Here is a 26,381-nt window from a genome sequence, read left to right on the forward strand (position 1 = left end):
AAGGCTTATTCCATTTTAAAACATGGCTCGAACTATGAATATTATTATTCATGTGTTAACATGGTTTTTATCATAACTATTCAAAACACAATGCAGAACAAGTTTTCCTATCCAAAGTGATATACACGTCGGCCTACTACACGCATGCATAATCATTATTGTTTAAGAATACACATGCAAAGACTAATCCTTGGTTATGAATGTTCAGAAAGGCAATGATTATTGTGAAGAAATGATTGCAGCATTGTCACATTCCATTCCAAGACTATGAATTCTTGTCTCCGTTTGTGGTTCTCTCCCTGCGTACCTCCCTGTTTGTCAGCACATCAAATGGGGCGCATGCGTGATGAAACTCTTCCGAGAAACTCTTTGTCCTTGAAACTGAAGCTTTCAAACACCCACACAGGTCTCTGCAGGTGTTAAATGATGTGCTGGTATGGATCATTTCAGAAATAGTTTCTCCTAATACAATTCCTGACCAAATCAGTTCAAATCAAATCAGTTCAGTTACCCCAAATGAAAAACAATAATGTTTAGGCAACTGTTACAGAGAAAGTAAACAATGAAAGACTCACTTTGCAAGTATTTCTGCATTCTTGGAAGGGTGTATTTGTGTCTAGACATGTGCGTTTGAGTGTGCCTTTGCTGGTGTTTGTGTGTGTGTTTGTGTGCGTATGTGTGTGAGCCAGGGTTGCATGGTGTATGGTAATCTATCATACTCCCATCCAATAGAGTAGTCACAAGATTTTCAGATTGTTACAATATTATCTTTTTGAAATTGTATTATTTCAAATAACTTTAAAGGCTTCACTACACGTCTGTGGGCCCTGAGCTATACTGAGCCAAAATTCAAAATGTATACAATGCCCAGTTTGCCAGACAATTGACATTAAGCATTGGCTTTAAGTATGGCGTTGGAAGAGCCTCCAGTTTGTTTGTTTTTTAACCAATGAAAGGTGCAGTGGCTGTCATCTGGTACGGTTGCCAGGTTTAAAACATGTGCGGGAGATTATTTGGGGAAAAATACACCAAGACACCCAGAGTTCCTGTAAACTAGAGGTATTTTCTTTAGAAATCTAGGAATATTACAGATACTTAAGTCACACATTAGTCAATTTTTTTTGTTTGATGACCCTTACATATCTCAATAGAGGGATACATATTTCCAACCTGGCAACTATAATGTTGTTCTGCAGTGTGGTTACCGAGCGGAGCAGTTTCAGACAACCGGTTCCCCTCATTCAGTATGTGCTTAGTAGGAAATATAAGATTTTAGCAATAGTTAACACAGCTCTTTGTAAAACAGCTTTTCATTTATATATGCATAGGAGTTTTATCACACCAATTGTATAATAATCTTTCGCTGCATGCACATGTTACGGTACATAACTCCAGCGCTATCATGTATTAGCTTACTAGCTACTAGCTAACTAGCAACACGCTACAGGAGCTGGTCGCAGCTGTCATTGCAATTTGACAACGTTATGTGTTTCTCTGTCTCGGTATTGGCTGGAAAAATGGCTAGCTAGCAAATAATTAACTTTTTTTAGCCTTTAGGGCTAGCTACCTACATACGCTTGACTCATATGATATGGTACAAACTCGGAGCCTACAAATGCTCTCCACGCCCCAAGTACTAAGTTATTTGACAGCTGCTGTCAGTTAGACTACAGACTACTAGTACTATAATAGTAGTTGGGTGAACTTGGAAAATTGTCATTGTAACTGTGCCTAAGTGCTAACTAGTTTGCTATTTGTCGCAATCCAGGTTATTAGACGTCAGCATGACATTTTTCCTCATGTCAACAAATGAAATAAACATGCAGAAAACGTAAAATACTTAGCAAGTTTTTGCTGCTTCATATGTTATTGATTTTTTTTAAATGTCAGATCTGGGGGTGAAGTAAAGTAGACATTGTCTCTTTAACCATTTCTACCAGGCTGACCGATCTCGTAGATCGGCACCTTGCCAGCCAGCGTCATGACAACCTGAACCCAAGTGATTCAGTGTCTGTGGAGGAAAGCTGTAGAGGTGGACAATGAACGACAAGCTGGTATTCCTGGGCCTCCTGTACTTTGTCCAGGGGATCCCCTACGGCCTCCAGTCCTCCCTCCTCCCCGTCTACCTGCGCGGGGCCGGCCACTCCCTCACCCGCATCGGCCTGACCAAGGTCCTGTACTTCCCCTGGGTGCTCAAGGTGCTGTGGGCGCCGCTCGTGGACCGGGTGGGCACCAAGCGGCGCTGGCTGGTGGGGACCGTCTCCGGCCTGGCCCTCACCTGCCTCTCCAGCGCCGCCCTGGCCCCCGAGGCGCACATCTGGGGCGTGGTGGGCACGCTCCTGGCCATGAACGCCCTGGCGTCGGTCCAGGACATCGCGGTGGACGGCGCGGCCGTGGGCCTGCTGAAGGGCCGCAGCGAGCTGGGCCTGGGGAACACGGCGCAGGTGGTGGGCTACAAGGCGGGCTCTGTGTTCGCCGGCGGCGGGCTCCTGGCCGTCATCGACGTGGCCGGCTGGGGCTGGATGTTCATGCTGCTGGCATGCGTGTACTGCGGCGTGGCCCTGTTTGTGTGGGGCGCCCCCGTGCTGGACGACGACTGCGTGAAGAGCCAGGCGGAGGGCAGGAAGGGGGGGGGCGACGCGGTCCATCCGTGGAGGGTGTGGAGGAAGCTGATGGCCGTGCCGGGGACCCCCTGGACGGTGCTGTATGTCCTCACGTACAAACTTGGTGAGTTTGACCTTCAAAAAAATATAACACATAACGTATCTAAGCTCTTTTTTGCAGCCTTCAATGCATTCGCCAGTTGCCTACAAGGTGTTGTATTAGTTCTATGCAGTTATGGTTAGACTGTTCGAGTGAGGTTGCTGTTGGGGAAAATGTAGTTCCATATTCAATCACTAGATGGGCCCGCAGCCATGTCCATTCTGTCTGGCAGCGAATACGTTTGTTGAAGGAAGTAAGGAGGGTTGGTCGTTAGCAAGCTAAAACGGGCCTGTTTCAAAGTAGGGTCTGGTGCTACTGACTGAAGGTTTCATTGACGGGACACATTACAGTTTCTTTTTATTTATTTAACATGCCCAGAGAGTCCACCAACTCGTTATTTTGTCCAAATCAAGCTGATCAGCCAATAAATGCACTCATTTGATTGACAGAAGACGTTTGTACTCTTTGTGTGTGTGTGCCTGTGTACTGTTTGTGTTTGTGCCTGTGTACTGTGTGTTTGTGTGTGCATGTGTACTCTTTGTGTGTGTGCCTGCATACTGTGCGTGTGTGTGTTGGGGAGAGAGAGTTGATAAGGATAGAGTTTGGTGTTTGGCAACAGACGGGGATTATGTAAGGATTAGAGTTTCTTTGTGTCTGTTTTTTTTTTTTTCACTCCATGAAAACTGAAACGAGAGATGCTGCATCACACTGGTGTGTGTTTGCGTATCTGCTCGTGTGTGTGTGGGTGATGGGAACGAATGTGCTCTTGCACATTTGCATACATGTGTTTGTTTGTGACCGCGAGTGCCATTGTCTTTTCTCGTGCACGTTTTGTGTGTGCGTGCGTGTCTGTGCGTGTCAAACAGAGAGAGAGAGTTAGGGGTGGCCCAGTAATCGGATGAGTCCCAGCAGGCCCCACTAGACAGAACATCAAGACCCCCCCCCCCCCCCAGTCTGTCTAGGGGGGGGTTCCCCATCCCATAATCATCATCACCATCAATAACACCACCATCATCCTCTCCTCAAACATCTGCTGTTTCCCACAAGTCGTTTGTTTATTTATCAAATCCACTATCAATACATCCCTGGAGGTCCAAAGTATATTGTGAGCGCCATGCCGTTCTGAGCGTGTTAAATGGGGTTTAAACAACCACGCGCACACACACACACACATCTCACAGGCTCCCCTCCCACACACTGTTAATGAACGAGCAAACTGCCAATCAGAGGGAGGCGAGGGGCTGACCTTTGTGCTGTGTGAGGTCATGACCATGGGACCTGAGGTCTGGGTGTCTGGGACTCCCATGGAGGGGAGGGGAGGGGAGGGAGGGAGGGAGTACTAGTAGATGGTATAAATAAGGTATTTGTAACTAGTAGACATAATACAGTATAGTGGCTGCTAGTAGATATATTATAAATACTGTAGCTCACAGGCTAGATGTAGTATGATACTGGATTGTAACTAGGCCTAGTAGATAGTATACATTCAATATGTGTGTAGAACAGTAGCTAGTATACATATAATATGTGTTTAGTAGATTAACTACAGTATAGTAACTAACTATAGATATACTACAGTATAGTAACTAACTATAGATATAGTACAGTATAGTAACTAGTAGTATCTATCTAGTATAGCTACGACTAGCTAACTGGTGCTGTGTTGTTGGAGGGGGAATCTCCATCTTCCTGATGGAGACTTTCTTTGGGAACTGACCAGGTGGAGAGAGAGAGGTTGGGAGGGAATTGGAGGAGGGAGAAAATGACCCTGGCCCCAGACCTCTGGTTCCAGAACCCCTTCACCCGCTCCAGGGGGAGGGAGGGTGAAGGAGGAGGGGAGGGCAAGGCTACAGGGAGGTTTGCTGAAGGGAGGATGAATTAATGAACAATCGCCACATGGTGCCCTGAGAGAGAGACAGAGAGAGAGAGAGAGAGAGAGAGAGAGAGAGAGGGAAAGAGAGAGAGGGGGGGAAGGAGGGAGGGAGGGAGGGAGGGGGAAGGGAGATGGAGGGATAGAGAAACAGAAATAGACACAGGGATTGAGAAAGAAAAGTAAGAGGGATGAAGGGCTAGAAAGAGAGAAGTAGAGGGAAATGGAGGGAGAGAGATTGATGGAGGGAGAGAGAGAAAGAGAGGGAGACAGAGGCAGAGGGAGGGAGGGAGAGAAAGAGAGGGAGACAGAGGCAGAGGGAGGGAGGGAGAGAAAGAGAGGGAGACAGAGGCAGAGGGAGGGAGGGAGAGAAAGAGAGGGGATGTGTAATGGAAATGTTGGTCATATGCATAGATGTATGTGTATGAAATCTATAATCTTCTATGTTCATTGGTAAGAGACAGGAAGGGAAGATAATTAAGTTGAGTTCAAAGGAATGTGAGGTGCTGATGGCTCTGTGGGCAGCTTGCCCTGGGGGATGGGTGAAGCATTTTATATGGCCTTCTGTCCTCTGGTTACTGTAAGGGGTCAATGAGACAGTTGCTCTGAACTTTGGCTAGAAGGACTGTGTCCTGTTTCATTGTTTGTGTTAATTAAAAGTATTGTTTGAAGATGGTCACACAAAGGACAGTTGACCATTTGACTGGTCAACCCCTGTGGCTTTATTATCTACTGCTCTGGAGAGAGCTGTGACATCAAAGAACTTCGGGACACATAGGAGATGTATTGTTTCAAACTGTCACCAAGTTGAGTTGGCCAATCACAGAGTTTGTTTCATTGATTGATTGACCATATAGAATGCCATTTGATCTTAAGTTTATATAAGGCAGTGCATGTGTGCTGGCTGATCATCACTCTTGCGAACGATTTGTGGCTATCACACCCTTCGCCAAGACGGATCACAAAGTACTTTGTTTAAATCATATGTAATTGTATAGTCTAATAAATTGTATTAAAACCATATCCCTTGACTATTCAGATCGACACAGTGCCACTCGAATTCTTCCTTTACACTTGGTGCCGAAACCCGGGAATCCTCGTCTGCTCAGCGTTTAACAGACTTCTCCCTCTGATGGCGATTTGATCAATCCGGCTGGAACAGCTGCCTTAACCTCCAAAATTTTTCGGAGACAGCGGGGCCGATTCTAGGGGAGTTTTACTGGTTACGCTGTTGCTGACGCGGGGTCTTAAAGAAACAGGTGAGATATTCTTTTTGGTCACTGTGTGATATTGAATTGTCTAAATATGGTTATAGGCTATTGTCAATAATTCGGTTAAAAGTTAGTAATTGGGCAGTGGTCTGAGGAACAGTGTCCTGTACGTGTGAGTCGTACGAATTAATGAGGTACGGTTGTTGAACCTATCTTTTACGTGAGAGTCGTAAAAAACAAATCTGCAGAGTGTGTCGACGGACATACATAGAGGTCGTGTGTTTGACGAAACAACACAGAGGGAGAAAAAAATTCACATGTGATATCGTGTTATGTGTTTCTTGGAGACCCTAAGGATTAGAATATGTTGGATTGGTGATAGTTTGAGAAGTTGTATTGGCAATTGTGGTCATAACAGTTCTTATGTATTACTAAGGCGTTACATGATTCTAAGTCCAGAAGAGAAGTGGAAAAGTATACTTGTGAGAACCGGTAACCAGCTGAGTTAAAAATAAAAAAAAAGATAAAGAAAAGAAGTTAGGAAGTAGGTATAGGCCTATGAAATTTCAAAGTGAGTTTGTAAACGCGCGTGTTCATTTTTGTTTTACTTGCAAGTTATGTTTTTTGAGGTTAAAAGAAGTATGGGTAGTAATTAATGGTGTCAACGTAAAAGCTATATCTACAAATTACAAAAATCAAAATTTTAAATTATTTTTATTTTGGTTTGAACGTTTGTAATTTACGATTGTAGGCTATTCGGTAAGGGTATATGTTCATTGACAAGTTGTGAAATCGGAAATTGAGAGTAAAAAAAAAAAAAAAAAAAAGAAAGGAAGGGTGTAATTGTGTCTTTATGTTCCTTCGTTGGTTATTGTTGGTTCAATGTGTTCAAATACGGATTGTAATTCGAAAATGAATAGGGCTAAAGATTGGTCTGGAGGCAGAATTAACCTGTCCAAACATCGATTACATGAAGCAAAAGTATGGTAACGATAGTTTATTGCAAATGCAAATATGGATTGATATATGTGGATTTCGGAGTGTGGGTTCATTTTGTTGTGAAATTATGAAAAGCTTGTGCAGAGAGAAATTGTTACACGATTTGGAAAATAATAGATGTAGCTTGGTTGGATGGCTTTTCAGAATTGGATGGAGGTAGGTAGAGTCAAAGAGAAATAGATATTAGAACAGATAGTGTGGGGAAATTTTCATCTATTTCCACACAGATTCACGATTCAAATTGTATGGCTGTTCCGCAGACAAACTTTGCGGTGAGTATTCATCCGTAGCCCGTAGTGGTTAGCGGGTGGATGCGCAGGCGCATTAGGTCTTGCTGGCTAAGCGAGAAGAAACTGAGGTCAGACGTTTGTCTTACGACTGAAGTGTTTTCTGACAGACTGTTGTCTAAGATAAGTCAAGAAAGCAGGATCCTGGAATTTGTTTATAGATTTGCTTTGGATTCCCGCAAAGATTGCGGCTTGTGCTTTGACTTGCACTATTGCACTATTGCCTATTATTCAAAAGAAGGAGAAGTTAAAGTCCCCTCCGGTACAAAAGGGTTTGAGTCCCTGAACGAGTTTAAGAATGTTATAGGCTTGGGTGGCAATGCTTCTGTCTCGAGGGACAGCACTGAGTTACGATTCATCAAAGTGAATGCAGAACATGTTTAAATGTGGTTGGAAAACATGTAGGAAAGTCGAAGACACAAAGTTAGGCCAACACGATTGGATAGGAATGGTCAATCTATGTTGAGCACAAAATGTGTGGTTTGATTGGGTGTATTGAGCATTATGGACGTGAATGTACGGAGATGTGTCATCACTGTTGAAAGTTTTCTGGAAATTGGGGGCAAACTCGCAAATTCTTGCCGAACTGGTGACGAAGGCTACTATGTTGACACACGTACACAGATGAAACACTTGGGAGAGACTTTGTTATATTCTCTTCAGATTCTTATGGATGTTTATCGGTTATGACATCGTTGGTAGAGGAGTGACGATTGACTTGTTATATTGTTTTACAACTGTGTGTTAACCGATATTTGATGTTAGATTTTACATCTGTCTGATTTGTTTTGAGGATGGAGACATCTGTGTTTTTGAAAATGCTAATGCTAATTCTTTGGCTGAATTCTCCATTTGAAAAGAGGCGCATGCGCTTGAGTCTAGCGGCTCATTCTGCGTGCAGTGGCCCACAACATCATGAGTGATAAAAAAAAAAAGAGAAAACAAAAAATACACTCATCTGAAAGAGAATTTGACGTTGAAAATAGAAATGTATTGGTTTGAAACACATGTGTGTTTCTGTTTCTTTGTCAAAGTTAAGAAAATATTGTGAGTTGGCATACTTTTGATTTGGAAATCATGTACAGACCGAGTTTCTATCTTATGATCTTGATTCGATATTGGATTAGTAGGCTATTGCGCTGCTAAATTTCGGTTCTTGGGTCAGATAATTGGTAAAGGCCAGTTTTGGCAACGAAAGCGATATTCATTCGAAGAATTACAATCCAAGGTTATTGAAACGTTTATAGAGTTTTTATGTGTTCAAACGGAAATTTCAGTTTATGTTGTTAAAGGAATATTTTTTTTTGTTTTGTTTAGGCCTACGTATTGAATTTATCTGGAAATGTTGCTTCCGTTTTGTGTTGTGTGAATGAGGTTACTGTAATATCTACATTTGATTGTAACATGTGCGTACTAGATATCCATTGACATGGAAGCAATTGATGTTTTTTATTTTCATTTGTGTGGGAAGTTCACAGATGTGATGGTTGTTTAAAGAAATATGTAAAGGGTTATGAAGACGTGATTAGAAAGGTTGATATGATTTTAGTTCCGTTTTAGGCCAGCCTGTTGAACGAAGTCTGTTACAAATTGTTAGGATAGCTTTGGGATCTGAGAGGAAAAGATCAAAGCTGTGACTTTGTTAGCTAGCTAATGGCTAACAACGAAAACGTGGAGAAAGTGCATTTTGCTGTCCTGAGACCGAGGAGAGTCCAGGAAGTTGAATTTGCAACTGTGGTAGCGACATTTGTAGCTAACAAATTTACAGACAGATTCAACAGCGATGGCGGCGGGTACAGGCTAGTAAAGGAATTACAGCTTGAAATTTGAGATCCAGTATGGGAAGCGTATGACGCATGCGCAGATGTAAATTTGAGAAATTGACAAAGACGCAAATTTAGAGTATTGGATGTAATTTGGTTTTGAAATGAGAAAGAGAAGATTATTACAATGTACTTTTATTTGAGTTTGATTGTAATGTGGTTTTAAGTTTTATTTGGGTGTTTTATCAGAGCCTGTCACAAGGTTTGGGATGAACAGTTAGGCTGTGATGAGGATGTTTTATTGTGGTATTGATGCATGAAGAGGGTTATTATAACTTTTGGGTTTGAATTGATTTGGGAAGACTCATTATGTCTGATAAATTGTGGTTTTGATGGTTTGTGCTAATTAGCCTGTTTTGGACTGCAGCCAAAGCAAGTTATGAAGCTCTACCTATCTAACCTATATAGAAATATACAGGGGGTATACGTTTGGCTAAGATTTATGTTTCATTTTGGAATCATGCAGATTAAATTCTGATTTGGGGTAGTGGATGGTTTTCCTAATGTCTTGGACAAAGAGAGATTTGATTTGGTGAATTTAAATACAGAAAAATAGAAGAGAATCTCAAATATAAAGGTAGTAATTTGAAAGGTTCCTAAAGTGTTTTTAAGAAAAGATAATAAGAGATTAAAAATTGAGGTTATTCTTAATTTGGTTGTTTTCTAAAATAGTTTGATTCTCTAAAGATTGGTTCAAAAGTTGGTTGCTTCAGTGTAAGCTTGTCAATTCATAAAAGGGAAAAGAGTTAAACACATTAGCTGATGGTTAAATACATCATTGGTGTTACATATGGATTTGGGAAAGGTATGGAAACAGGGAGTTTCTTATTTTCACCTGTAGAACAACTTGCTGTATGCAAATGTGGGATTCACTCTAACAATGATGATTATTTCACAGAGAAATGCTAGTGCTGAAACTAGCTGGAGAAGGTTTGTAGATTGCCTGCAAGCAATGATGAACTAACTAGAATAAGGGAAGCGCGGGCTTCTTAGAGAGAAAGAGATGACGTTTAGTAATTTATGACTGACTGATGACTGACTGATCCAAACAGAAAGTGACTATGGGGGTTTTATGACTTTAGTGTCAGAAGTTTGGCTCTGTGGTAAGATTGTGGGGGTTTGATGAAATACTGCTAAGTTGAAAATGTTTGACTGTATTTAACCCAGAGTGAGAATTGTGTTTTGTTTGAGTATATTTAACAAGAATTACAGAATGCAGCAGACGGATGGAGAAAGGAATGGTGGAATGGAGATTTGGACTAATCCACAAGAAAATGCATTTTGGAAAAAGGAAGGATATGAGAATGAAATGGAGGTTGTATGGTCTGCATTACACATTTATCTTGAGATTTTGCTCAGTTAACACATGGAAAGATCATGCCTCTACAGTTTGTGTGATATATTAATTTTAACAGACATGGGGATTTGTAATGAATGCATATTCATTTTGTTAGACTCATATGTGGAACAAGTAATATGGGAAAGGGAATTTAACACGTTAAGCTTCACGTTTAAGGTTAGAGAAACTATTTGATTATTGATAGGAGTTTTTTAGAGTTACATTTTGGAGAAGTGATACTGTTTCATGATTGTTGATGATTGATAGAAGAAGTTGTTGGAAGAAGTTTTAGACATTTCAGGCAGATTTGGGCTCAGTGGTCAAGCTTTTGGTAATTTAGATTATTCTTCAATTAGATTTTTCTTTTCTTTGAGGATATATAATGATAATGGGTCACACTTGGTTAAGGAAGTTATTTTTGGAGTTGATAGGAGTCAACATTGTGTCAATTACTTCAGTTGAATGAGAAAATGGGATCTTGAAGATGAAGTCGGACGACAAGAAGTCAGTTAACTTTTTAACTGACCTTTGTGAGTGTGCTTGTTTATCACTGTGCAACCCTTTGTAGTGTACTTTGTGTGAGATTCACAGGCAGGTGGAGGTTATTCTTCTTCCGGTGACTGGACCGCTGCATGATTTGATACCAGGGGACTGGATCGTGGTGAAGGACCTGAAACGCAAGTCCTGGTACCATACCAGATTCTCCTGACGACTAATTCGGCGGTTAGGGTCGAGGGGAGAGCAACGTGGATACACGCTAACCATGGCGAGCGTGCGCCTTGCCTGGAGACGGAAGGAGAGGATGCGCGTTCTGCGTAGTACCAAGAAAATTTCCGAGCTGTACGCAAAGTGCAGTGTCGTTGAAAGTTGCTGCGAGCAATTTGATCGTCGTTTGCAATTGGTTCGACTAGACTACACTGCCTGAAAGAAGATTGCCTATAGCCAACTGAAGATGGAAGAAGAGATCAATGTGAATGATAGTATGAAATCAGATTTACAGAAGAAGATATTAATGTGTTTGCTTCTGATGTTCTAAATATAAGGGTATGTTTAGATTGATGGTAATACATTTGCTTTGTGTATGTTTGTATTCGGTATGGATGTTTTTTACTGAGTTGCATTGCATACTTATTTTGATGTTGATTTTTATTTTTCTCAATGCACTGTTTGAATTATGGTGTTGTTTAAAAAAAAAAAGAATGGAAATGTAATGGAAATGTTGGTCATATGCATAGATGTATGTGTATGAAATCTATAATCTTCTATGTTCATTGGTAAGAGACAGGAAGGGAAGATAATTAAGTTGAGTTCAAAGGAATGTGAGGTGCTGATGGCTCTGTGGGCAGCTTGCCCTGGGGGATGGGTGAAGCATTTTATATGGCCTTCTGTCCTCTGGTTACTGTAAGGGGTCAATGAGACAGTTGCTCTGAACTTTGGCTAGAAGGACTGTGTCCTGTTTCATTGTTTGTGTTAATTAAAAGTATTGTTTGAAGATGGTCACACAAAGGACAGTTGACCATTTGACTGGTCAACCCCTGTGGCTTTATTATCTACTGCTCTGGAGAGAGCTGTGACATCAAAGAACTTCGGGACACATAGGAGATGTATTGTTTCAAACTGTCACCAAGTTGAGTTGGCCAATCACAGAGTTTGTTTCATTGATTGATTGACCATATAGAATGCCATTTGATCTTAAGTTTATATAAGGCAGTGCATGTGTGCTGGCTGATCATCACTCTTGCGAACGATTTGTGGCTATCACACCCTTCGCCAAGACGGATCACAAAGTACTTTGTTTAAATCATATGTAATTGTATAGTCTAATAAATTGTATTAAAACCATATCCCTTGACTATTCAGATCGACACAGTGCCACTCGAATTCTTCCTTTACAGATGTCAAACAGCAATCCGCTCAAACCGTATACGAGGGTGGGGGGATGATGAACCCAGTGACACCTCCTCACACACACCTACCTGAAACACACACCACAGTGTGCCCTTCGAATACAGAACTCGGAATCGCTGTGTCGTCGTCCCCTACGCTTGCGTAGTTAATACATGTTCAACTGTCATCTTACTGTATGATTGAGTTCAGCCTACAGTGGGTGGTCTGCACCTCTCTGTGTCACCGAACGTCTCTGAAGGAGGGGACACCTCAGTGAACTGCTCCTCGCAAGGTTTTCTATCATTTTTCTAGTCTTCCTTGAGGGTTTAGGTTGGTTATAGGTGCTGATTGAATGCCTGTGTGTGTGTGTGTGTGTGTGTGCATGCTTGTGTGTGTGTGTGTTGTTTCGTGGCTGTCTCCAGCTTGTCCTCATGGATCCATCTGCCGCCGACCTCTCTTGTGTCTAAGCTCTATGGACTTTAACCCCTGCGCCCTCGTTGACCCCTCACCCTGATCCTTCCCCCCACCCTCTGACTGCCTCTCTATTTCTTTTTCCTCACTTTGTCTCACTCCTTCTCTCTTCCTCCTTCCGGCTCTTTCACTCCCTCCCTATCTCTTTCTCTCTCTCTGAATGACACACACACACACACACAAACACACCAGGGTTATTATCGGACACGGAAACTAAAACTCAACAAAAATGAAATTTTGCGTGGGTCTAGAACTAATTACCCTAAATTTAAATAACACTAAAGATTGGTTGTTTGTAGGTTCAGTCCTGACTCGCCAAGGTGAGGATAATAGTTTCTACTGTTTTAAACCTAATTCCATTACCTGTTGATCCCAAACAGCTAGCTAAACAAACAGCTACATTGATTATACAGCACTGTAGCATGAGTTTTCCAAAGGTGTCCACACAAATGTGTTTAGCTAGCTACATATCTTGTACTTTTTCACAGTACTGTATCGCCTAATATATGTTTACCACACTTCCGATCAGCCCTAAATAAGTACTGGAACTACAACAAAAATCAAAAATATTGGAAAACCAAACCGAAAACGATTGTGGAATTGAAAAAAAAATAGAGACTGCACGATAACTAAATTAAAAACAGCCGACTGTAACAACCTTTACACACATGCACACACACACACACACTTGTTTTCTGTCAGCCTGCCAGTCCTTGTTCCCCTTCACTACCCAGCTCCCAGTGTGTCCTGCTCACCCCCTCTCCTCTCCTCCAACGTGCTGTCTGCTTTTCTCAGCCCTCGCTCCTAAACATCGGCCCATCGTTCTGCAGTTAGTGTCTCCCTCTCCTCCTCCTCTTCCGCTTTCCCTTTTTTCACCCTCTCACCCTCTCTCTCTCTCCTTCTCTCTCTCTCTATCTATCTATCTATCTCTCTCTCTCTCTCTCTCTCTCTCTCTCTCTCTCTCTCTCTCTCTCTCTCTCTCTGTCTCCATCTCTCACCCTTCCTTCTCTCCCTCACGCTTCTCTCCCTCCCCTGCCTCTCTCTATCACCTTCCCCCTTCCTCTCTCCCTCACCCTCCCCTCCCTCTCTCCCTCACCCTTCTCTCCCTCACCCGTCCTCTCTCTCCCCCTCCTCTCCCCTCTCTACCTAACCCTCCTCTCCCTTTCTCCCTCACCCTTCTCTCCCTCACCCGTCCTCTCTCTCCCCCTCCTCTCCCCTCTCTACCTAACCCTCCTCTCCCTCTCTCCCTCACCCTTCTCTCCCTCACCCGTCCTCTCTCTCCCCCCCCCCCCTCTCCCCTCTCTACCTAACCCTCCTCTCCCTCCCTCCTCTCTCCCTCACCCTTCTCTCCCTCACCCGTCCTCTCTCTCCCCCTCCTCTCCCCTCTCCCCCTCACCCCCCCGCTCCCACTGCTCGTTCCATCTTTGTGCGCGTCTAATGAAATCCCCGCTGAAATGGACAATCGTTGCTTTGAGAGTATTTATAGAAGGGAATAATCAGCGCCGGCTTGTTGTGTTCCTCGTCTCCCTCCTTTAAAGAAATAATGAGCGGGAGGCGGGCTCGAGAGGCTGCAGGGTGCAGCGCGGCGGCTGCTCTCCCCCGGCAACGGCCCTCTCGACCGGGAGGCAGCCGGGGCAGGGGCTGCCGGCACCCTCCGCCATGATCGCCACACGTCCAGGACGGGGCCTCGTCACGGCCGTTCCCCCCGGCACGCTGCTTTGAACAACACGGTGTCTGAAGTCGAGAAGAAGATAAAAAGAGAAAACAAGAATCATCGTGGGGTTCTTGTTTAGAAAGGAGAGGATGTGTGAGGACGTGTGTGTTCCCAGACACGAGGCCTGGTTCTATGGCCTCCGGGGTTGGTTCTGAGGGTCCTGCTTCTAAGGCCTCTATAGGCCTTGGGGTTCATGGTTCTACCTAGCCAGCTGCCGTGTGCAAAGAGGAGACCGTGTCTAACAGTGTGGATAGCAGGTAGAGACAGAGGAGGCCTAGTGCACACACGATAGCCTATAAAGATGCCCAACGTGGAGTGCTTTTCTTTTCTTTCTCCTTTTTCCCCCCTTCTTTCTCTCTATTTCCCTATAACTCTCTGGCTCCCTCTCTCTCTTTTCCTCTCTCTCCGTCTTCACGTTTAGCTGGTGTGTCACGTTGTCAGGGAACTGACTTGCCCTCCGACACGACACCCGTCTCACCGGGAGCCTTTCAGCTCGCGTCTCTGACAGAAAGCGACAGAACGCTCCTGTTTTAATCCATTCTGCGCTTTACGCGAGTCCTTTTTTTTTTCTTCTCGCCTTCTTCTCCTTTCATTCTTTATTTTTGTTTTTCTCCGTGCCGAGGGAGGGAGGGAATCAGGAACGATATATTCTCTTCTTCGCCTGCTTTCTTGTGTGCGCGGCGACATGGCTGTGCGGCAGCGGCGTAGTCTCCCAGCTGTCACTCACGGCACCGGTCTCGCTGTCGTTCTGAAGTCACTCTCCATTAATAATGGCGCACGCTCTGAATATTTTACACCTCCGTTCATCGGGAACATTATCCCTCGTTCGACATCAAGCGGTGAAATAATATTGTCTGAAAAAGAGAAAAAAACTTTTATATTTTTTTCCTTCTTCCCCAAAACCGCAAAAGTGCTGTTAGGTTCGTTTCACGGGAGGTGGAAGTTTCTTTTTCTGTTTGCGTCTGTCGGAACACGACGTGACGCTCGTTTGATAAAGTTACCCGGGATCGTTATCACCTTGTCACGCACATCAATTATTGACACTCTCCCGGAACATCAGGCGTTTCGTCTCGTGACGGGGAGACAGACGCTCACGTCGACAAAGTTGTCCGTCTGTCCGCCCGTCTGCGTGCGGAGCAGGTGGAACATCTCCCTGCTCGCGGCAGAGACCCCGATTGGCGGTGGCAGACGGTTGCGTCGTGTCTCCGGGGTTCCTGAACGCTGCTTTCATCTCCTCTCCACCCTGCGAGCACCTGTGACAAGCTGTAGACATCTCTCTTAGTAGAACGACAAGGCCCAGGTGCATCCTTCAGGTTGTCGCCTATCTGGTTTGCAGCTAGCTAGCTAGCTCGCTCGTAGCTAGTCAGATCTTGGGTTTTCCTGGGTTTCCAATCCACCTGACAGGTTGTGATATGAACCTGTGGTGACCTCAACCTACCTACCCAGTCCCCTCCCACTCTCCTGACCCTTAACCCTCACCCCCCTAACCCTTAACCCTCACCCCCCTTACCCTCCTCACCCTTGACCTCTCACCCTCCCGACCTTTGACCCCTCCTCCTCCCCCTCCCCGCCAGGTGAGCAAGGAGCGGTCACCATGTTTCCTCTGTTCCTATTGGACCACCACATGACGGCGCGCGAGCTGGGCTTCTGGAACGGCGTGGTTGCCATGGGATTCTCCATCCTGGGCTCCTCTCTAGGCGGTCTACTGCTCGCACAGTGCAGGTACTGAGTGTGTGTGTGTGTGTGTTTACGTTTGCGCCTGTGTGGCTCCGTGTATGTGTGTGTACTTGTGTGCCTGTGAATGTGTGTGTGTGCGTGTATGTGTTTACGTTGGCACGTGTGTTGTTCTGTGTATTGGTGTGTACTTGTGTGTACGTGCCTGTGTGTGTGTGTGTGTGTTGATTCTCTACCACCCGCTGCTCTCGCACCACACAGTTCACCCAGTGGGGGGTCCTCCCCCTGTCATACAGGGCTGTGTGTTGACTTCCATTAGACCCACACGCACGCCCACACGCGTACACCCACAGGTGCACACAGGTCACCCACAGGTCACCCACCCCCCGTGGCTGGGGGGACGCAGTGCAGGCCATCAAGGGCAAGGCTGTTGGTCTTTTTCGCCTCACGTTGGCTTCACTGTGTGTCCAACATGAGCAGATCCACCTCAAAGCAGGATCCGCCCCGGATGCCACTGACTTGGACCTGTGCATGCATCGAATGTTAGTCTGTTCATGTTATAATCTCGGTCTGAATATTTCTGTCTGTCTTTCCAAGGCCCGCCTCTTGTTCTGACTGTAACATGAGTTTGTTTCCCCAAAGTGTTTTTCCATATCTTGTGCGGACCCCTGCCTGACCCCCCCCCCCCCCCCCCCCCCCCACCGCCGCCCCTCTCCCCCCTCCCTCTACGCAACCCCAGACAGCGACTCAGAGCTGGACCAGGGCCGTGTGAGGTGTTAGTCCGTCAGCACCTCCCTCCCTCCCACCCCCCCCCCCCCCCCACCCACCCCCCCAACCCTGAAAGAGGGACATTGAGAAGACGAGGAAGGAGGGAACCAGATAAGGAATGTCTTTAGCATGTGAATGATGGGAGGATTGGCTTTCGGTTGGCAAGGTGAAAAGGGAGGGAGGGAGGGAGGGAGGGAGGGAGGGAGGGAGGGAGGGAGGGAGGGAGGGAGGGAGGGAGGGGAGGGAGGGAGGGAGGGAGGGGGAAGGAGAGGTGTCGGCCCGAGGTGTACTGTGCATCCATTGGACCCAGCGATCTAGAGGTGTGTGTACAGCAGGGTTTCCATGGAGACAGGAGGTGTGTATCGGAAATGTGGTCTCTCGGTGGAGACTCGGGGTGCAGTATATACTATACATGGGATGTCTCCAAACAGGTATACAAGTATACAATATGTCTCCATAGAAACACGAGTTACAGTCTATAGCATTACGTGCTGTCTCCAGACCAACAGGGGATCCAGTATGTGCTATATACGTGCCGTCTCCATAGAAACGAGATGTAAAGGATGTGGTGTCTGTGACATCACTCCAAATGGTGATTGACAGCAGCCTTTAGGGAGGGATAAGCTTTGTGTTTGTCCCTGAGACACACATGTACAGTACATACACACAGGGGCGTGTGTGTGTGTGTGTGTACATACACACAGGGGTGTGTCTGTGTGTGTGTATGGGGGGGGGGTGATGGTCTTAATGATCTCCCATGCTGCCTAGCTCCTTATGTTATTGATTAGCCCTTGAGCGTGACGACCCACAGAGACACTGAGCTCTAGGGAGGGTGGCTGTGTGTGGATTGACGGGCGATGCCCCCCCCCCCCCCCCCCAAAATGGAATGCTGCCCCCACACACACACCTATAAGAGTTTATGTAAGAGAGCGCTATACGAAATGCCCCCTCCTAATCGCTCTGGCTCGACTGAGTGGCTGAGGGCCAATTCAATATCAGCTTTGTCAGTCGGGCCACGCCGACAATTACCCCCGCCGTCCAGCTGGCAGGCTGAAATTGTGTACAGTTTGTTTACGTTTGCATTTCTGTTTGTTGTTGTGTACCCTCCCCCCTCAGTACCCGGCTCCCTGATGCGCCGTGTGTTTGTGATGCGGACGGCCAGCATGCTGTTCCAGATCTCCCTGCTGGCCATCCTGGAGCCGTCCCCCCTCATGAAAGGTGAGAGAGAGCGTCCACCGACCGCAACACGACCGCTGGTGACAGTCGAGACCGACCCCAACATGGCGCGAGAGTGTCCGTGCGCCGCACCGTTTACTGTGCAGCCCTCACCCACAGAGGGGGAGATGGGCTGGGAGGGGTCAGGTAGAGGCAGGGACAAGCTCTCTCTCACTGTCTCTCTCTCTGTCTCTCTGTCTCTCTCTCTGTCTCTCTCTGTCTCTGTCCCCCTCCCTCTCCCCTCTCTTTCTGACTGCTTCTCTCGTCCCCCACCTCTCTCTCTGCCTCTCTCTCTCTCTCCCTCTCCCCTCTCATTCTGACTGCTTCTCTCATCCCCCACCTCTCTCTCTATCTGACCCTCTGGTCTCACCGCTCTCTCAGGCTGTCTTTCTTGTCCTCCTCTCTCCGTTTCCCTCTCTCTCCTCGGCCCGTCCAACTCCAGACGACCAAACACGGCTTCTCCGCTCACGTGACCCGGCACAGATTAGACACACTGGTAGCTTGTGTCGAGACTCTGGCGTCCACAGAGAGACCCACACACGGGGGTTCAGCATGGAATAACGGCTGTCTCTGGAACACGCTTTCCTTCTCCATGAACCAAGAACCAAGATGTTGTCGAAAACGATTGTGCGGCAAACGTTCAATATTACATGACACACACAATGACAGTCAGGCGCAGCACTCCTGCGCTCCCCTCTCGTAGGTACTGTCGAACGCACGCTCACGCACACACACACACACACACACAGACAGAAGTCTTATTCTGCAAAATCTCAGGTGAATAATTTAGCACCGACGGGAGCAGGAAGCCGTCGTGCGGGATCTGTGAGAGACCCGGGTTCTGCACAGCCTCTGCACCCCCCGACCCCACCCGAACCCCTCCAGAGAGGATGACAGGCTGGGGTGCGGAGGGGGGGGGACGGCTGCTGGAGGCGGAGAGGGTGAGGGGGGGGTCTCCCCCCTCAGTCGTGAAGGGAGGGTAGCAGGTCGAGTGCTCTCTCAATCCACCAGTGGGTCGTTCTCTGGGACTGACCCATACGTGTGTGTGTGTGTGTGTGTTTGGCTCCACAGCGATGGCGGTGTTGAGTCTGAGCGTGCAGCACTTCCTGGGCGGCCTGATCACCACGCTGACCTTCACCACCATGATGCACTGCACCCAGAGAGCCGAGGAGAGCGTCCAGGTGATCTCCCGTGTGCGTGTGTGTGTGTGTGCGCGACGGGCCTCGTTTGGTGTGGGAATGCCAGCTTCTGTCCGCCCCGGGCCCACCTGGCCTTACGTAACGACAGAAACAGGAAGTGCTCGGCCGCCGAGTCTGTAGGATGGCCCGTCCTCCCCCTATGACTCTCCCCTGTCTCTGTCTCTCTCTCTCTCTCGCCCTCTCTCTCTCTCGCCCTCTCTCTCTCTCTCTTGCGCTCTCTCTCTCTCTCTCTTGCGCTCTCTCTCTCTCTCTCTCTCTCTCTCTCGCCCTCTCTCTCTCCCTCGCCCTCTCTCTCTCTCGCCCTCTCTCTCTCTTGCCCTCTCTCTCTCGCCCTCTCTCTCTCCCTCGCCCTCTCTCTCTCTCTCTTGCCCTCTCTCTCTCTCTCGCCCTCTCTCTCTCTCTCTCGCCCTCTCTCTCTCTTGCCCTTTCTCTCTCTCTCTTGCCCTCTCTCTCTCTCTTGCCCCCCCTCTCTCTCTTGCCCTCTCTCTCTCTCTTGCCCTCCCTCCGGCCTGTCTTCTTGTCCTGTCTGAACTGGGCCCCCACTGGCCCGAGATGTCCTCTCTCTCCCTCCCCCAGCATCGCTCGTCAGGTCCAGGGGGCCGGCCGGCCGCCGTCACCCGTCATGTCGCCGTCTTCTCCGCGCACTCGCTCCGCCCATGACGAATCGAACACAAACGAAACCAAACGAACGATAACTCGCAACAACGAGAGGGAGGGTAACCGGGGGGGGGGAGAATCTCGAGCGCTCTCATGACACATATCGCCCCGCGTAGCTGCCTTCCCTGTGAATTTGTGAAGGCGGGCTCCGGTGACCGACAGGCGATACTCTGAGTGCTTGTTAGCGTCCCCTGGAGAGAGCCACGAGATCCCTTAAACAAGTTAGCAGGAATAAAGACACTTCACTTAGCCGTGGTCACAGGCCCTTAGCCGGGCCCTCCAGCCTAGCCCTGCCCTGCTGGACCTGGTTCTGGGGTCTACGAGGCTCTCTCTCTCTCACACACACACACACACATACTCTGGGGGTTGGTGGGAACTCTTTAGTCACACAGCCAGCATTCTGACTGTCGTTACGGGTTGCCTGCCTGCTTGTCTGTGGTGTGTGTGGGTAGATGTGTGAAGATGAGCGGGGATTGAGGTGCGTGTGTGTGTGGTGTGTATATGGTGCGAGTGTGTTGTGTGTGTGTGTGGTGTGTGTGTGATGAGGAGCAGGGGTGTCATGTGTTTGTGTTGTGAGAGTGTGTGAAGATAGGCGGGGCTGTGGTGTGTGCGTGTGAGGTGCGTGTGATGATGGGCAGGTGTTTGAGTGTGTTGTGTGCGAAGATGGGTGGGGCTGTTGTGAGGGTGGGGTGTGTGTGTGTGTGTGTGTGAGGATGGGCAGGGCTGTGTTGTCCATAGAGACTGAGTTCTGTTCTTACCGTAACAAGGCACCGGGGCCAAGTCTGGGATGTTAGGTAATCTCCGCCTCTCTCACCTGTATCTCTTTTCCTCTCTTCCTCCATTACTTCCTGCTTCTCTCACCCTCTCCGTACAGTACATCTCCCTCTCCACTTCTCTCTGTATCACATTCGCTCTCTCATTCTGTCCTCTATCTCTCTCTCGCTAGCTTTCCTTCTCTCTCCTGTTCTCTATGTCTCTCTCTGTTCCTCTCTTTCCCACCTTCTCTCCCTCCCTCTCTCCCTCCCTCCCTCCCTCTCCCTCCCTCTCTCTCTCTCTCTCTCTCCCTCTCCCTCCCTCCCTCCCTCCCTCTCTCTCTCTCCCTCTCTCTCTTTCTCCTCCTCTCTCTCCCTCTCTCTCTCCCTTTCCTCCTCTCTGTCTCCCTTTCTCTCTCCTTCCCTCTCCCTTCCTACCTCCCTCTCTCTTTCCTTCTCCCTCCCTCCCCCTCCCTCCCTCCCTCCCTCCCTCCCTCCCTCCCTCCCTCCCTCTCTTCTCCTCTCTGTCCCCCTGTGTCCCTCCAGAAGGCCTGAAGGCAGGGATCATGTACCCCTCCCCAGCTAGCTGCCATCCATCCACGGATCTCGCCCCTTTCTCTCTCCGCATCTCTCTTTTCATCCTTCTCTTTCTCTTCTTTTCTTCGGTGTAACCTTTCTCTTTTCTCTTCTTCCCCAACACGCTCCTGCCCCTCCTTAGCTGTTGGAGAATTAGTCTTGGCTGATTGTTGGTGTTTATGACAGTGAATCCCACAAATAACTCTGACCTTAAAGAGACACCGAATAACCCTAATCCCCCTCTCTCCCTCTCCTCTCTCTCTCTCCCTCTCCCTCTCCCTCTCCCTCTCCCTCTCCTCTCTCCCTCTCCTCTTTCTCCCTCTCTCCCTCTCCTCTTTCTCCCTCTCTCTCCTCTCTCCTTCTCCCTTTCCCTCTCCTCTCCTCTTTCTCCCTCTCTCCCTCTCCTCTCCCCCTCCTCTTTCTCCCTCTCTCTCTCCTCTCTCCCTCTCCTCTTTCTCCCTCTCTCTCCTCTCTCCCTCTCCTCTTTCTCCCTCTCTCTCCCTCTCCTCTTTCTCCCTCTCTCTCTCTCCTCTCTCTTTCTCCCTCTCTCTCCGTCACTCCGCTCAAAACCACTCTCTCACCCCCCCGTTCTCCCCTCTCCAGGCCACCCACTACAGTTTCCTGGCCACGCTGGAGGTCCTGGGAAAGCTGATGTTCAGCGCCCTGGCCGGGGGCGTGGTGGACTGGGTGGGCTACCACTCGGCCTTCCTCTTCTTCCTGGTCCTGTCGGCCGGCACCGCCCTGCACGTCTGGAGAGCCACGGAAACAGGTGCCCTCCGCGAACACCTGAAAGAGCAGCCGCAATGAACCCAGCCTCCCCTCCACCGAAACCCTTCCACTCGCCCCGCTGCCAGTCACTAACACCCTCCGGATGTAATGGTACAGTCCATGATTTGGTGGTTGGCAGGATGGGTTCTACCACTTAACAGATGCAAAAAAGGGGTGGGCATTAGGCAAATGGAAATCCATCAGAGCCACTTGTTTGTATGCCGAGCCAGCAATAATACTTCGCCAGCAGCTACGATATAGTTAGCCAGGAACCTGCTAGCAAGAAACATTTCATGTACCATTCTGAACAGTACTGTATGTCATATCAGTTTGTTATTATGTGATGTTAAGCGATGACGTTTACAAATGTCGCCTACCTCGTGTCTCTGTAAGACTCGTAGAGGCGAGTATCTGCTAACTTGGTTAGCTGCTAGCCTAGCGTAGCTACTTAGCAAGCGTAAAACATTAGATCAGGGGGTCTCCTGCCCTGTTCCGCAAGAGCTTCCTTCCTGTATGTCTGTATTTGCTCTATCCCAAGTTGTCACAAACCTGATTTGGCACGTCAACTAGCTAATTATTAGAACCAGGTGCGCTAGATTAGCGTTGGAAGCGAAAACCCACCGGAAGGTTGCACTCCAGGAGCAGGGTTGGAAATCACTAAACTGGATAGCCTAGGTTAGTATTTAGCTAGCTGCCGTCACAATGAGAAGAACTAGCCTTACACTCAGCTTGGTGCCAACTGCCCCGGGCAACTTAATTGCACATTTTCAGGTCTTTTTTTAAATTATTCTTTTCTGGTTAAACAAAAGAAGAAAAGAAGCGCATATAATACAAATGTTTTTGGACTACTGACTTGGGGGTGGGTGGCTTTGCTGATGTTTTAGGTGTCTGTGTCGTCGACAAATGTGTAAAATAACTATGTTGAGTAGTACTACTGTATGTGTAATCACTTGAAGTGGGCTTTTGTGAACACAATGTGTCCGTCGAACTTCATGTTGACAACCCGCTGTAGATCATATGTAGACGTTCTAAGAATCTACAGAAAGTCCACTGCAGCCGAAATGAAATTCAACGAGTGGTCAGGGTAGGTTGATAGTAATAATCAAGGTAGTTCAATATACAGTGTGCACAATGTAGCTCACAAGTAAGAACTTGCACACTTGAATTTCTTTCTGGATCAAGAAATGAAATTCATTTGAAAGGACTTGAGCGTTTGTAGATAGTTGGACTGGAGCATTTAAAGATCATCTACACAGATAGACTTGAAACAAGGTGTTACCCTGTCTAATTCTGCTGCCCCTTGCGCTGCCTCTTGCGCTGCCACACCCTCTCATGTAAAGGAGCCCTTGCCAAGGGTCTCAACTCACAGAGAGCACAGAAACCACCTGAATAAACTGCTCAACTCTGCTGGCATCTGTCGTATTTGTGCTGATAGTTCTGCTATAAGCAACAGCTATATTTCCTTACACCATTTCTTCCTCTTCCTCCTAGTCTTCTTCCTCTTCCTCCTAGTCTTCTTCCTCTTCTTCCTAGTCTTCTTCCTCTTCTTCCTAGTCTTCCCCTACCTCCTAGTCTTCTTCCACTACCTCCTAGTCTTTTCCCCCTACCTCCTAGTCTTCTTCCCCTACCTCCTAGTCTTCTTCCCCTACCTCCCAGTCTTCTTCCACTACCTCCTAGTCTTCTTCCCTTACCTCCTTGTCTTCTTCCCTACCTCCTACTCTTCTTCCTCTTCCTCCTAGTCTTCCCCTACCTCTGATTCTTCTTCCTCTTCCTCTCTCAATTCTTTTTCTTCTTCTTCCACTTCATTTGTACTTTTTCCGAACCAGAGGAACCGGTCTGGAGGAATCTGGACCAGGAGGCCTTGGGAGACCGACAAGGCGCTGGGGTCTGCAGCCTCAAAGCAGTCACCCTACCCCTGCCCCACAGGGCTATGACAACACATGCAGCCCTACTGAAGGGGGATTAGTGTTGCTTACCTGTGTCCTCAATGCACCTCCGCTTCGCTCGTCTACGTAAACACACACGACTCGTCGGAACAGAGAATGGATCCGAGGAGCCAAGTCTGTTGAGGGAGGACGGAATTGAAAGGATTCCACTGTGACACTCGTGCTGGTCTGTTCACCACTGTACACCACTGGTGTTTTCTCGTGCCGCTATGTCGCGATCCTCGTTCATGCAACGCAATGGCAACCATTCAGAACAGAATCTCTCATCCGTCGCGCCAGCCGCGAGACGTAATCCATCAACCGACTGCCCGCTCTTTCTAAGTGTGCAACGAGGAACCTCGAGCGGAGTTTGAGTGCGGCGGCCCGCAGTCGGGCGACTGGAAGGTGCAGGGCTGTCGACGGCTGGGAACATCTCCCAGGCCTCTTCACACATACTGTGAGAGACGGTTTGGATTTTCGGAGAAATCTCACACCCTCCTGTTAGCCTGAGGGGGGGTGGGGGGGTGTATGCTGGGAAAAGACAGGAGTCGAGGAAGAGCAGAGGGACAGAAAGAAAAGGTGGGGTGGTCCGCGCTCCCCCCGCCTTCTCGCTCTCCCCTGGTGCTGATGAGAGAGAGGCGCCTCCCACTGCGGTTGCCAGATTGATAGAAACCCCCCGTACAGATCGCACGTCCAGGGACCCTGCAACAACGGGCTGCTGCTGTTGTAGGGATGGTTGAATGTCTATGTGCGTTTGTCTTGATACAATCAATGCTACCTTACAGGCCTGCTATTGATGAGCCTGCATATAACAAATGGACGAGCGCAGCACAGGCATATGTTAATCCCAAACTGTAGATCAGGTACTACCTTATTATTATTTGTATTATATTATTCACTGTCATTCAGTATACTAATCATTTGATTGTATGTGACTGTATTGATCCGCATTGGTTATTGAAGGTCAGTCATGTATGGATGTCACCTTTTACCCAGTATGTCCACAAGTTTTCTACTGTGGTAAATCTATGGCCTGACTTCTAAAAGCATGGGCGGAGCTGTTTAGCACCAATGACTTGAGAATGGGTGCCTGGATCGGGGTCTAACTCTGCCACCTTGGCCAGGAAGAGCGAATGGATGATCAACAAGGACTTTCTCATGTGTCTCAGAGCGTTGGCTTTTGTGCGGCGCTGCTGTCGTATTCATACCTGCTCATTTGACGCAGTTCTTGATCGAAACGATCTCTCTGACTTTCAGAGCCTCAGAGAGACTCCGCAACGGACCACGTCCGTGTCATGGACAATCTTCTTTTTTGGGGGGGTGTGTATATCTCCTCAGCTGACACAAGAGTGACGTGTGAATTCGGGAACCTCAATCGACGCCACGCCATTGATGGAGACGGGTGACCTTTTCTCCCGCAATGCACCGTGGGAAAATAATGATCGTCGTGTTGCCAACTCACACAAACTATTTGATGCCGAGTCATACACCGAGGTGTGATGTTCAGTTACAGTAATACCCGAGCGTATTCTCCTAAAACGGGAAAAAGGAAAGGTATCTTTTCATGGTTGAATCTTCCTCTAATACTATGAGACTCGTGTTTCACGACGTGATTTTGTGAATAAGAGAAGGCCTGTGATTGTAGGTGTCCCAGTGAGCTATTCTGTTTCACGTATTAACAATCAGGCTTGTACACGCGCTCAGTCAGAACACCTTACACCCGCATCTCCTATACAGCAACAGGACAGAGATTTTCATTCAGCCTTTGCCAAGCTAGTGGGCACCAACCCCCCTATCGGGGCGTCACGAGACAAACCACAATGCCAACCAAAACAATAGTAAACACATTTTTTAAAGAACCTTTTTAAAGGTTTGGGAAAAGGGTGAAAAGAGGAGAAGGGTAGTTCTGTGAAAGTGGCACCTTCAGCCTGATAGAGTTACCACCTGGGAAGAAGGAGGGAGGGAGAGGGGGAGGGAGAATTTGCAACATGTTTTAATCTCGGCAAACAAAAGTGCATCTCTTTTTTTTTTTCTTCCCCATTTTCTTTTTTTTTTTTTGTGGCCCAGCGCCCGGAGAGGAAGAGAGGTGTCAGTTTTTCCGCGCGGCTTTTGTCCCGCGGCCGGCAGAAAGGCCTGCTGGGTAACCGGATCTGGGAGGTGGAGGGGCGAGGCGGGGCAAGGGGATCGGGTGTCGCTGGGTTTCCTCTGCTGCTGTGGACTCGCTTGTTTTGTTTGGGAGAATAAGAAGACATGGACACCGTCTTCCTCCAGCTCGCCTGCGTCTTCCATCCACACGCACTCCGTCCACATTGTTGTCCTCCCCTTTCTCACACCGTCACCCTCCTCCCTTTGTGTTCTCCCTTAAGGTAAACAGAAAAAAGCGACGATCCTAAGGATACCTTTCGTCAACGTGTTTTTGTGTTCAGTGCCCACTCCCCTTGCCTCCTCGTACTGGGATCTAGTCACAAACCTCCACCGGTCAGAAATCAGCTCCTGACCTCTCTGTTTCTCACCTGTCTTGATTGAACACGTGTTGAACGACA

At 47.8% G+C, this 26,381-nt stretch overlaps 1 protein-coding gene across 2 annotated transcripts; it reads left to right on the forward strand.

Annotated features, from left to right (window-relative positions):
* The first annotated feature begins 1,174 nt into the window (after positions 1-1,174).
* mfsd3 (major facilitator superfamily domain containing 3) lies at positions 1,175-23,336 on the forward strand. Of its 2 annotated transcripts, XM_047015919.1 has the most exons (7): positions 1,175-1,244; positions 1,941-2,727; positions 15,879-16,020; positions 17,178-17,185; positions 17,863-17,964; positions 19,033-19,142; positions 21,749-23,336. In XM_047015919.1, exons 2-7 carry the CDS (start codon positions 2,040-2,042, stop codon positions 21,950-21,952), a joined length of 1,254 nt encoding a protein of 417 aa, XP_046871875.1. In that variant the 5' UTR covers positions 1,175-1,244; positions 1,941-2,039; the 3' UTR covers positions 21,953-23,336. The 2 variants fall into 2 exon arrangements, with proteins under 2 accessions (XP_046871875.1, XP_046871874.1); XM_047015918.1 differs by lacking the exon at positions 17,178-17,185 and having other exon boundaries at positions 15,879-16,026.
* Positions 23,337-26,381: the final 3,045 nt, after the last annotated feature.

The sequence above is a fragment of the Hypomesus transpacificus genome, unplaced genomic scaffold (assembly GCF_021917145.1).
Source record: "Hypomesus transpacificus isolate Combined female unplaced genomic scaffold, fHypTra1 scaffold_31, whole genome shotgun sequence".
Classification (NCBI taxonomy): Eukaryota; Metazoa; Chordata; class Actinopteri; order Osmeriformes; family Osmeridae; genus Hypomesus; species Hypomesus transpacificus.